The sequence below is a fragment of the Myotis davidii genome, unplaced genomic scaffold (genome assembly GCF_000327345.1).
Source record: "Myotis davidii unplaced genomic scaffold, ASM32734v1 scaffold235, whole genome shotgun sequence".
NCBI classification, from domain to species: Eukaryota; Metazoa; Chordata; class Mammalia; order Chiroptera; family Vespertilionidae; genus Myotis; species Myotis davidii.
The window spans coordinates 3,458,997-3,472,276 of record NW_006287462.1 but is presented as its reverse complement, the minus strand read 5'-3'; the positions used below and the strand labels follow the sequence as shown (position 1 = coordinate 3,472,276).

The 13,280-nt window shown below is 41.0% G+C and overlaps 1 protein-coding gene across 1 annotated transcript in view; it reads right to left on the bottom strand.

Moving 5' to 3' along the window:
• WDR19 (WD repeat domain 19) overlaps positions 1-13,280 on the bottom strand; it is a 79,535-nt gene that overhangs the window by 12,506 nt on the left and 53,749 nt on the right. Inside the window, 10 exon segments of the mRNA XM_006759287.2 lie at positions 1,346-1,470; positions 2,274-2,370; positions 3,650-3,727; positions 4,475-4,543; positions 5,848-5,960; positions 8,853-8,977; positions 9,310-9,456; positions 10,968-11,051; positions 11,508-11,590; positions 11,745-11,885. Of these exon segments, the coding sequence (XP_006759350.1) occupies positions 1,346-1,470; positions 2,274-2,370; positions 3,650-3,727; positions 4,475-4,543; positions 5,848-5,960; positions 8,853-8,977; positions 9,310-9,456; positions 10,968-11,051; positions 11,508-11,590; positions 11,745-11,885 (1,062 nt within the window).

Here is a 13,280-nt window from a genome sequence, read left to right as displayed (position 1 = left end):
TGGTGGTGGTGGTGGGAGGGTGGTGGTGGTAGGAATCCCTGTTTTTGCTTCTATCTTCCACCAACTTGTTTCTATCCTCCCCCCTTGACTTCTAAAGTCTCCCATTTTGCTGGACCGTGTGCTCCTAGGACCCTGGCGGCACCGCTTCTGTCTGAAGCTGAAAAAGATCTCCCGCCCCTTTCTGTGTGAGAGACGGGTCCTCCTGTTGCTCTGAAGGGAGATCACTCCTGGGGTGGCCAGTGGGAGTTCAGAGTGTTCCCTTAACATTGGTGGTATGGATCTGTGAGGTCTGATATGGAAGCCACTCGCCACATGTGGCTATTTAAGATTAAAAATTAAAATTACATAAAGTTAAAAAATGGTGTTTATCAGGTGCACTCGCTGTAGCCCGTGCTCTGCAGCTAGGCCAGGGGCCACCACGCAGGCAGATGGAGCATTGCCCTCCAGCACAGCGGGACGTCCTGCTGGACAGGGCCCCGGAGAGGACACCTACAGCCCAAGTCACTCATTAAATGGCTGCTCCGTGCGGGTGCCTCCATGTCAAACAAACATCAAACAAGCTCTTGTTCCCTGGCCTGACAGCCTCGTTAGCATTAGCGGGGGAAGGTGTCCTTTGACGTGTGAACATTTGGAAAAGTCGGTAAGTTGGAGCCTGTATAGTATGGTGACTAAATGACACTGTGAGCATGCTTGAAAATTGCCAAGAAAGTAAATCCTGAAAGTTAACTTTGTCTGGTGACGGATGGAACTAGACTTCAGGTGGTGATCATCTCACAATGTGAACAAATATTGAATCATTACGGCATATACCTAAAATCAATACAATGCTATATGTCAGTTATACCTCAATAATTTTTTACTTTTTTACAAATAAACTAGTGGAATTGTAGAAAATCCACTATCTTATAATTAATAAACTGGCAAGCTCTGAAAACTAACCACCATTTTTTAAATCTTTTTGGTCCAGGTAACACATTTATACGCTTCAAAGTCAAAACAATATAAAAAGACACAGAAACCTGGTGTTCCTCAGACCCCTCCACCTGTGGCCTTGGTGCCCCACCTCCTCTGTTCCTCGCCTTGTTTCCTTTAGGAAACTACTTCTGCTAGTTTTAAAAAAATATATATTTCTAATTTTATTTGAAATATATATTCATTCCTATTTTTTGCATTTTTGTACACACAAGGCAGATCTTGTATAATTACGCTGCATCTTGCTTTTTTCACTTAACAATATGGAGAATGAGGAGGTCACTGTAATCCAGTGGAGAGGCGCCCAGAGCAAACCCCTGCAGGTGCCAAGCGCCCCTGGCAGGTTCTGCCCCACGGCGCCCGGAGGCCTCACCTTGACGAGAATGTAGCTGTGCAGGATCATGAGGTTGGTGGCCATCTCCGAGGGAATCTTGATCTTCTGGGATTTAAGTTCTGCGTACATACTGAAGAGAAGATCGTGTGCATTCCGATAGTTGCCTGGGAAACAAGGTGTTGAAATGACGTTACTGCAAAGGATGAATTCTGAGGACTTCCTATGGGCCCTCATTTTACAAATAACTTAATCATGTTATTAGTAATATCCTAATAATTTCTTACATAAAGTAACTCAGTAGTTTTTCCCACTGGAATTATGGTCCTAACATCCAGCCAGCCCCTCAGGAAGAAAACGGTGGCGACATCCTAGACGTCTCTCTTCCTCCGGGCTCCCACCTGGCCCCAAAGTTCAATGGGCCATCAAGTTCTGAGTCTCCCAAATTCAGCCTCTCTTCCTGGGCCTCTGCCAGTGCTTCTTGTCATCTCAGCATCATCGGCCTCCATTCTGATGTCAGTGTTCTTGTAAAAGCCTCAAGTCTCACTCCACATCCCAAAGCCTCAGGTCACACCCCTACAAAAGTCCTCCCCCAGGCCTCAGGGACCAAGTGCAATTCCTCAGCAGAGACTTCAGCCCTCCAGGACCTGCCTCCACCAGCCTCTCCTGCCTCCTCTTTGCCCTCCCCGCCCGCTCAGTCATGGCCAGGGCCGCAGTGTCCCTCACTCCTTCGAGCATGTGTGTTCTCATGTGCTCAGGCCCCAAAGGAGTAGAGGAAACAGCATGTGATCAGAGCAGGCTTTAGTGGAGATATTCAATAGCCCCCTGTGATGATGAATTATGTCTCTTCTCTGGAAACTTAAAAATGGTGTCCCCTGCCCCCTCCCCCATATTCTTGGTTCAAAGCAATCCTTGATTAGAATCGGGCTCCTCTTCCCTGGTGGAGGAGGGTTTGGGGAGAGGGACCTACCTGCAGACTGCTCTTCCCTGGCGATGATAATGGCAGTCCGGGCGGCTTCCCGGTATTGCTTCAGGGCCATGTACAGGCGGAACAGGTACTTGGCATCCTGACATAGAAACCATGAGAGAAACATCACTTTCTTCAGTAGCTAAGGGGAGAAACACCTAAAATTTCGCATTTCAGTTAGAATCGCATTCGCTTTCCAGTAACCGAGGGTTGATACTGTTAAAAAACCGAATAAATAATTAGTGTATCAAATATTTATCTAGAGTTTAATATGTGCCAGGTAATAGTCTTAACTACTTGAGAAATCCTAGCTCGTTTGAATCTCCATGCCCTCCCGGGAGGAAGGCAGTTACAGAATTCACCGATGGGGAATGAAACAGCAGGGCCTCGCCAGCCAGGACCCTCCACGTCCGGCTCCACGGAGTTCCCTCGCACACGCTGAAAACAAAATGTGTTCTTATACAATGTACCAACTTTGCAAAATTTCAAAGAATTTTACAACTGTATAAGTTTCTCAGGCCTATACAGTTTTCTTTGCCCTTTGAGCAGTTTCCACTCCTAGTCTCCTTAACCCTGGACAATTTCACGTATTTGGTGCTGGCTCCCGATGACTATAAGTGGGTGGAAGGAGAGGTGGTTTACAACAGTTTAAGGGCCTGTGCCCTTTTGGCAGGTTAACTTGGCCTCCCTGAAACTCAAGGTTTTTATCTGTAAGGAACAGAGAGTGGGTTTGGAGGTCAGGACTGTTACAATCCTCTCCAGGGGCGACATTCTAGTGCCTTCTCTCCAAACCCGTGACCCGAGTTCCTTCACAAGCAGATCCCCTTGGATCCTAACGCAAAAGGGAAGGGAGGATTGGGGGCTTCTCTCAGGATGAGTCTGTTCTCACTGGGACTGAGAGAAGACCAGTTTCTGTGCAAACTCCATCACACACTTTAAAAACAGCTTCTTAACTATTTATTTCTACTTCATATTTCTAGTGAGTTACTTTTATGCTAAATATGATTTTTATTAATTCCCAATATTTTTGAAATACAAATAAAGTACACTAATTTTCAGGAGTGAGTGCTAACTCATAGTTCTAATAATCATTTTTCATCATTCTAGAATAACTAAAGCTCTATAACATTTGAGAAAAATTGTGGGTGGTGAGGATTGCTATTAGAGCGCTGTGGCCGTTTCATAGGTGGCGATGCTTATTTCAAAGACAGAATGTATACAGTGTCCTCCAAGGAGCAGGGTCTGTCGAGATGGCCCGAGGCTACATGCAGAGAGAATTTTACGTCTGTGGTGCAAAAGCCACAGTATGTAAAACAAGGCGGAGGGAGTAAAGTCTGACTGAGACCCTTAGGAATCGAGTGAAGAAAGCATTCCCGGACCTTCGGCATGCCATCGCTCTCCCCCATCAGGTGGTCTATCAGTTGACTGGTCAGCAGTTCGTCTTTGGCCTGACCAACCTGTTTAGGAAGACAGAGAACCTGTAAATTCAAATCTTAAAACTAAAAAGAGGTGGGGAGAAAACAATCTGCTAAGGAAATGGGATTTAAAAACATGTAAAAATTCCTATTGTCAAGTGCCTGAAACAGAAGCGCAGGTCTTTTCTTCTTTCATTCGTAGAGTTGCCATTAATAAAAACCTACCTTAGAAACTGTAGCCCTGGCCGGTTTGGCTCAGTGGATAGAGCGTCAGCCTGCAGACTCAAGGGTCCCAGGTTCGATTCTGGTCAAGGGCATGTACCTTGGTTGCGGGTACCTGCACACCAGTAGGGGGTGTGCAGGAGACAGCTGATCAATGTTTCTCTCTCATTGATGTTTCTAACTCTCTAACCCTCTACCTTCCTCTCTGTAAAAAATCAATACAATATATTTTAAAAAAGAAAGAAACTGTAGCTTTTTAAAGTGGCTATATCAAAACCTACTTTTAAAAAAATATACACAGAGAGGACATACTTCTTGCATGTTTCAATAAAAACTTACTTAAGGGAAGTGATTGTTAGCATCTAGAGAATAACATCTGTGATTTCACTTTAAAATGAAGTAGGGAAGGAGGGTGGGGTATGAACAAAGGAAGACCGGCTATGTGTTGATAGCTGTTGATGTTAGATAATAGGTTTAATGAGAGTTTGTTACAACATTTGTATATATGTTTGGAAGTGTCTTCAAAGGGTTTAAAAACATGAAAGTTTCATTATAGAGCTTACTTACAGTTTCAATTGCCATTTCAATTGCTGCATTATTTTCCGAGCTTGGACATTTTAGGAAGTGTTTAAGTGCCTGAAATGAGAATTGTATAACAATTAAAACTCTTTGGGCTGCTTTCACATTGAGAAAAACAAAGCTTTGATGCACACAAAAGGGATTATAGTCTGTAAAAGTGTCATCTTGCACAGAGTTGGATCTTAAAATATATACTTAATGGGCTGAGTTTAGTTTTAAAAAATGGAAGGATCCAGTGGACCCTCTGAAGAATATAGCTCATTTCTGATTAAATGACAATAAAAAGTGTGCCCTCTTTCAGTAGGATTTATTTTCATTAATTTACTGATTCAACAAGTATTCATGGACAACCTGTTACTATGTATATGAGACTGCTAGATGCTACGGAGACCAGGAGGGTATGCTATGGTACCTTTTTGTACTATGTACAATCTAATTGGGGTGATCTGTGTGATGTGCTGATAAGGAACCATTTGGGCCATAACTGTCTAATTCCTGAACATCATACCACCACATCTATGAGGAAATGTAAGGTTATAACAGCTTAAAAGCCTGGTAAGTGGGGAAGAGGGCAGAGGGGAATCTCACTGGAAAACAAGGAAGGGGAAAGGGAGGGGGAGTGTAGGATTCTTCAGGGGAAATAGCTGGGTGTCAGATTGGGAAGCTCAGGCTGGTTGGTCCCATTGGGGAAGGGCTTGGACTTAGTATCGAAGACGTAGAAATGGCAAATGGATGGCCTGAAGGCAGATTCACACACACACACACACACACACACACACACACACACACACACACATGTTTCTCTGACCAGCAAGGTAGTCTATGAATATCTGTGCCCGTATTTTAAAACTGGGAGACTCAGACTTCCGTTTCTTATTAAAAATCATACGATCTGGCACGACGGGGCCCACGCTCCTGGCTGGCAACAACCTTGTGGAGGGAGCAGCAGCTGTTCCCTCAGACGCCACCCAGCAGTCTCCGTCCTGTCGCACATGAGCCAGCTTTCCCCACAGCTTCCGTATTTACGCCCCTCGCTTGCACACAGTAACCCTACGTTAGGGGCTTCTTAGCACTGAAAGTGCCATTTGGGGGAACTAAGGGAAATAAATGATAGGGAGAGAAACTAAAAATGGAAAATAGGAGGAAACTATTGCAATAACCTAAGAGGAAGCTATCTGGGTTTGGATTAACTTGATGGTAGTTAGAATGATAAGAAGATGCGAGAGATATTTCGAAGGAAGAACGGGATTGGCTGTGGAAGAGAGAAGAATTTAGAGCTGAATTAAAAACAGTATATTTTAAATTATTTCCTGTAACCATTCCTGTAGAGTCCAATGTATGTTTCCTTGGCACATACTAACTCGTGAATATTGGCCACACAGCAAGAAGAATTTTCCAGCCTGAAAATGCCTTTTTTCTCCTTCAAAATATAAGGCAATGCTTTGATAGTCTTCATTAGTAGTGTTTTCAGAACCTACAATAGAAGTTCATTGAGTAAAATATTTGAGCAAAAATTTACTTTTATTGTTAACTAAAAATAAGATCTAAAAACAGGTTGATTAAAAACTTCACAAGCAAATAATGTTATTGTGTCTGCTTTCATCACAAAACACATTTACCATAATTACTCCACATAACGACTTTGTTGCATCTTTTCCCTCTACACAGGAATCAGGAGAGGAAGTTGTGAGTCTGTGAGAATCCAGGCTATGGTTTGACATTACCCCTAGCAACTTTTACCATTCTTTAAGAGTTTCAATCTCATTTCCTAAAACAGGAATAACTATGACTATAATCTCAACCATGACTTGCCTAGAGTTTCAGAACAATCAGAAGCCAAGTTCACTGTAATGCAAATGTAACCCATCTCCCTTTCTCAGCAATGCCTGGTCTAAACAATAGTCTGTATGCATTTGTCAGGTAAGGAAGGAAGATGACATTCAAGTGGCCAATAGATGCCATTTGAAGAAAATTACTGTTACTCTTTTGGTTTGAGGCTTAACTATATTAAGCACAGAGAAAGAAAGCTGGAGTTCTAATTCATTGTTTACATTTACTCATGGGAGTTGGAGACCCAGTAGGATTCTTGTGCCTCCACCCCAAGGCAGATATGGAGTTTATAAGAGAAGGGGATAAAGAAAGGTGGAAAAAAGTGTTGGGTTTTTTGGTGGGGGCGGGAGAGGGGATGGAAGGGAGTGTGTATGATCCTGTATAATAAAACCCTAATATACAAATTGACTGAACAGTGAAATGACCAGTGGAACGACTGGTTGCTATGACATGCACTGACCACCAGGGTTTAGACGCTCAATGCAGGAGCGTCTGCTTCCCCCCTGCCCCCCAAAAGGAAGGTGGTTGGCTGGGGCGAAAGGGGGGCGCCAGGCCACCAGCCAAGGCAGGTGCCAGCAGGAGCCCCCCGATTACCCTGCCCACCAGTCACTCCTCAGATGGCCCTGACCGGCGGCCAGGCCTAGGGACCCTACCCTATATATTGGGAGCAGTCTCTCAGATTTAAAAATTAAAACCTGGCAAGGCTACTCTAACACTGAAAAAACAGGATGATGCAGCGATGACATGCATGGACTCTGGCTTTCTCATTTTGTGGTCAGCCCTGATTCTGATACTTATAGCTATGTGACAAAGCCAATTACTTAACTTCTCTCTGCTTCAGTTTTTTTCCACCCATAATATGGGGGGAATGGTACTACTGCCTCAGAAGGATCATGTTATGTTCTACTTTTTATAATCAGGGCAAAAAAAATGTAGCTGCCCATACAACAGCAAGATGCCTTTCACTGGTATGACACGTATGGTCACTGGTGCATGCAGCGTCCCAGATTGCAAGAGGGATGTCTGCTTGCCGATTTAGGCCTGATATCCCCCGAGGGGTCCCGGATTGTGAGAGGATGCAGGCCAGGCTGAGGGACTGCCCCCACACCTGTGCATGAATTTTGTGCACTGGGCCTCTAGTATAGCATAAGCCACATCCTTATGAAATTAGAGAAATTTAAATAATTTAGTGCAATGATGATTTTAAAAAATTGATTTCAGAGAGGGAGAGAGAGGGAGATAAAAACATCATTAGAGAATCATTGATTGACTGCCATCTGCATGCCCTCTACTGGGGATCAAGCCTGTAACCCAGGCATGTGCCCTGACCTGGAATTGAATCATGACCTGGTTCATAGGTCGATGCTCAACCACTGAGCCACACTGGCTGGGCAATGGTGATTTTTAATGTTAGAACAGAAATATCATCTGTCAAGTTGGGCATTAATAATGCTAATGTTGCTTTTACGTATACATCCTTTTTTTCAATAACTATTTTCTCCAATTATCTGAATGACTTTCTAAGATATCAGAAGATGCATTTAACTATTTCTTCCCTTGAAGACTTAAAATATTTCTCATAAATCCTATCATCAATTCTTAAGTAATAAGAATGGACAAATATTTTATGATTTCACTTATATGAGGTGTCACGAATAGTCAAATTTAGAGACAGAAAGTCGAATAGTGGTTACCAGGGGCTGGAGGAAGGGGAGTGGGGAGAGTTACTGTTTAATGGATACAGAGTTTTAGTTTAGGATGATGAAAAGCTTCTGGAGATGGATGGTGGCAACGGTTGCACAGCAGTGTGAATGCACTTAATATCACACTTAAAAATGGTGAAAATGGTAAATTTACGTTACTTATATTTTACCACCCCCCAAAACAAACAAACAAAAAAACAAACTCCAAAGCAAAACAACATGACAATGTTATGTATGGTCCATAAAATGAAAACCTGAAAGCTATTTCAGTAGTTTCTAAGAATAATTGCAAATGTGGGAAGGAAAACCTGTAAGCAGGTGTTCTCAGAATATAAAATTCTCTTTTGATCTTTCAAAATCTTTAAAAGTCACATCTTTTGTATATCATTCTTCATCAAAAGTAACCATATATTCTTTTTTTTAGTAACCACATATTCTTAATTTATAACTCAATTTTTAAAAATTTATAAAAACATTCACTTTTTCAAAACTCATTCTGCATTTACAGTATATCACCTTCATTTGGGAACCCTGCTTTTCCACTGGCTGATCCATAGCAGGATTTGGGAAATCTGGCTTCTCTGCTCTTGGGATTTACCCCCAAATCCGTAAGTTTTGAAAATGGTCTTATAATTGCATGTCACCTTTAAGGTGAGAGTAGGGATCTTGAAATCCAAGAAGTACCATAGATATTTGTGTGTTTCTATGTAAAAACGGTGGGTATGCCTGTGCCTGTGCTTGTGCTTATACAACCTGATCATTAGATTGTGAGAATCAAAATGTTTATATGGTAAAAATCCTTAAGAGAAATCAGGGGAAACCATGATATTTACCAATAATATCTGCATAGATTTCCATCTTGTTGTGTTGCTGAGCCAGTGTGAAAGCTTCATTGTTACATTTGGACATGACGAGAAACTGGATAGCAGATCCGTAGTCGCCCAGTTGTAGGAAAAACCTAAACCAAAGTACTAAGTGAGCTTGACTCGTTTCAAGTAAGTTTGTCATTTACAAAATAAAGTATTTCCCAACCATGAGAAACCATTTAACAATAAAAATGTATGAGGTGAACTGCAGTTCTATAGTCTATGGTGCTTATTTTGGAAAAACACCCTCTCATACACTCATATAGTGACCACAACAGTGGTTTTAAACACTTAGGCCAAAAAAAAACAAAAACAAAATAAAGAAAATAATAAACATTCCACTTGGATTTGTTTGCTAAAGGGAAGCAGGGGCTTTCCTCTAAGGCTAGTTTTTGGAAATCAAACTATCAGTGCCTTATGCTACCTGGCTACCATTTTGGCTCCATCCAGAGACTGGGTCTCCCTGACGACACTGACAGCCTTTTCCGGATTGTTGAGGTGATCCAGATAGATGCGGATGACACTGTTCCATTGCTTTGCGTTCTCATAAGCCACCACAGCTTCTTTGTATCTATAAGACATTCTCAGTTCAGACAAACTTTCTTCCACTGTCACATTTGGGGGAAAATGTCAATAAATGGTTGGGGCATTTTTCTCTTTTATGGTGGTAACTGATTATTTTTCTGGAACTTCTTTTTCAGAAGGAATAATAAGAACCATCTCACTAAAATATGTTCTTTATAGGTTTAATACACTATCAGTAAAATACCAATACTGAATTTTGTCTTCTCATCTGAATCATCTCTCTATATAAAGCAGTAATATGCAAATTAGCCAGGCGTCACCACCGGCTCAGGAGGCGGCTGCATCACGACCCCTCGGGAGCAGCTGCGTGTGCAGATGGGTGGGAGGGGACTGCGTGCTGCCCCCAGCCCCAGAGGACACACACCAGGGGTGGGGGCGTGCTCCGAGTGGCTGTGGCGCACCCCTGGAGGGTGGCAGTGGCGGCTGGAGTGAAGCAGCCTGGGTCCTGGGTGCGGGAAGGAAGCCAGTGCCAGCAGCCAGGGGAAGGAAGGCCTATTCTGGTACGAATCTTCGTGCAACAGGCCTCTAGTATTTCCATAATATTTTATATTTTACTATTTTTCAAAGTTGAAATATTACAATATTAATATAGACTTATTTTAGAAAACAAAATATAGATTTTTACAGTTATAAAGCTTAACAGTGATACAGAAAATCTTCGTGTTGACCTCTAGATGGTGCTCAACTTCTTCAGTACACTAGCTCTCCAGCTCATTTATTTAGTGTATCTCTATTTCCTAAGGTTACTTTTCTAAAAGTGGAGGGTATCAACCCTTAAAAATCTCTTAATACATATTGTTCAATAACTTTTTAAAGGTTTTAGAAATTCATACTACCATCAATAAGGTATAAAAAGTGCATTTGGACCGTACGGTCATTGATTTAATATAATCTCTCCCAATATGATAGGTTAAAATGATACATGGTTGCTTTAATTTAGTTACTATTAGTAAAGTAGAGATTTCTCATATTTACATGAAATGCAATTTCATAATTGTATTTCCTCCTGAGGGTCTCCTTGTCTTTTTCCTCCTAGCATCTTTGAGTTTCCTGTATGAAGTTGCAGGAGACCTTTGTGTATTCAGGATATTAACAATCAATTGCTATATTTCAATACTGTTTCGAAGCTTAAAAAGTGCAACCACAGCTGTGGAATTCATGTTTCTTCACTTTTTCTCTCTCTGCATCAGTAAGTTATCCTCCTTAAGAAAAATGACTATTACCAACTTTATTTTCATGCCATATTAACTCAAAATTTCCACTCCTAGTATTTAACACTCAAATAAAAAGAGTTATTACTCTGCATCTGAATACATGCAGGTGCGACTGAGGTATATGATAAAGTCTGAGAGAACTTAACAGCCTGGCACTTCAGGCCAGGCAGGGCAGAGTTGTTTGCTGTTTCTCTGCGTTGCCTTTCTCAGAGGGCTGCAAATATCATTGTTAATGTATAAAACGTTACTTTACATTGATGAAAATTTGAGAGACCGTACAAACCTCCCATCCGCTTCTTTGGCTTTGGCATACTGCAGGTAAATCTTTGGGGAAGAGACATGAGGCAGAAGCTCACCGACTTTTGCCCTAGAAAGGTGGGCGTAGGAGAAAAGTATCACCACGACGTTCATTCTCAAAGTAGCTTCCTACAATCAAACGTTACCGTTATCATGAGCTTAGTAAAATCTGGGCTCCTATAGTTTAAAGATTTAATTGTTTTTTCTCTTGACCACCCCTTTCTGCACCCTGGTAGGAAAATGGTGGTTAGTTCCTTAACTCTTTGGGGCAACCCCTATGTCTTTCTTCTAGTAACTTACCTGATCAGGGATTTCCCCAGACCAAGTCAACAGAATGTACTGTTCTTTGAAAAAAGTATTATTAACATGAATTCATATAAAAAGAAAAAAAAAGGAGATGGAGGGAAGGCCCAGGTAGCAGGAACAGGATGTGTAGGTAGGAGCAGCGACAAGGAAACAGGTGGGAAGACCACAGGGACGCATTCATTTCCATACCTGCTCAGAACAAATTTCAGCAAATTCTTACCAATTCTTATAGCGTATGTAAACAGATGCTGCTTTGTCATAGTAGAGGCCTTTTTCATAGAGTTGGGCTGCTTCCGAATATTGCTAAAAGGATATGAGATTATTAAAATACTAAACTTATCCTATATCGGTGGAGAGCTACAGGAGGGTGGCAGTGACCTACTGGCACACCAATTCGTGCGCAGGGCTACTAGTTATGTATAAGATCACATGATTCTGTAAGCACAGGAAAGCAAACCTTCATATTCTCCAGGATGGCCCCGCAGTCTCTCTTAAGGACCCTGCTGGGATGCTTGAGGGCTTGGTTAACCCCTCGCCGTATGTCTCCCATTCTTATGGACATCTGGGCCACCCCAGCCAGACACAACTCATCATGTTCCTGTAATTAAAAGGCAAGTAACTAACAAATCAGATCCTAACTTAAAATGCTGTATTTTAGGCAAAGGATGAATTTAAATCTAAAATGAGCCCAAAGTTATGGTTAACTCACATTAATCCTTTCAGGATTATCTCGAGATTTGGGGGGAAATTTTTTTTTTTTTTAAGAAGTCTACATCTTTTGTGCATAAAGCCAAATTTTTTATTGCCCTTCATCCTAATACCTTTGCATATTTCTGTATATCTTCTTGCTGTTAAATTTTATGTAAGAAGAAATGTACTGGATATGTAAGCATATATGCTATGGATAAAATTAAGAGGAAACCCATTTATCAAATTGAAGATTTCTCTACTAGGCATGATTAAACATAAAAACTTTATTTAAAGTTGGTTACTTTATTGAAAATAACTAAATAATTTTTCAAATAACTAATCTGAACTAGTAAAATGTAATGTCAGATTTCACTTTATGTAAATCAGCGTGTCCAGTAGAATGTTCTGTGATGATGTCTGCCTTATAACAGCCACAAGTGGCTATTGAGCACTTAAAAAATGGCTAGTGTGACAGAGAAACTGAATGTTAAATTTTATTTAATTTAAAATAACTTAAATAGCCACATGTGGCTAGAGGTGGCTATTTGATAATAGAAATAAAGAATGAACTAGATAGATGTAGCCTAACAAAGAAAATATCAAAAAGCCAAGAGACCAATGAGCCAAGGATATAATTGGACAATTCATAAAAAATACAATTGGCCAATAAAAAAAAGCTCAACTTCACTAATAATCAAATTCATAAAATAAAGTGAAACACTTTTTCTTGCTGATCAAATTGGCAGAAATAAAAACAATTGATAACATTCATTGTGTTAAGAATGTGGGGGGAAATGGACACTTGCATGCATGACGGATAGCGGGATGAATCACTGCCATTTCCTTCAGCAGTACAAAAATTAACAGCACACATGTATGACCTAGAAGTCTCACCTGTAAGAATATATCCTTCAGAAATACCATCTTAGTAGCTAAAGATACGTGTACTAGGCAGAATATTCATTACAGTGTTTTTGATAGAAACAGAAACAAAAACAACTATAATACAATTAGGGCATAGATAAAAAAACCATGGTACAGTGTTCCCCTCTTATCCACGGTTGTTAGTTATTGTTGTTAATCTCTTATTGTGCCTAATTTATAAACTTTATCATAGGTATGTGTGTAGAGGAAAAAACATAGCATATTTAGGGTTTGGTATGATCCATGGTTTCAGGCTTCCACTGGGGGTCTTGGAACGTATCCCCCACAGATAAAAGGGGATTACTGTCCCTCCAAACAATGAAATTACTCTAAAATTAAAACAAAATCAGGGCTAGAAGAGGTCAACGGAGGTGGGGGA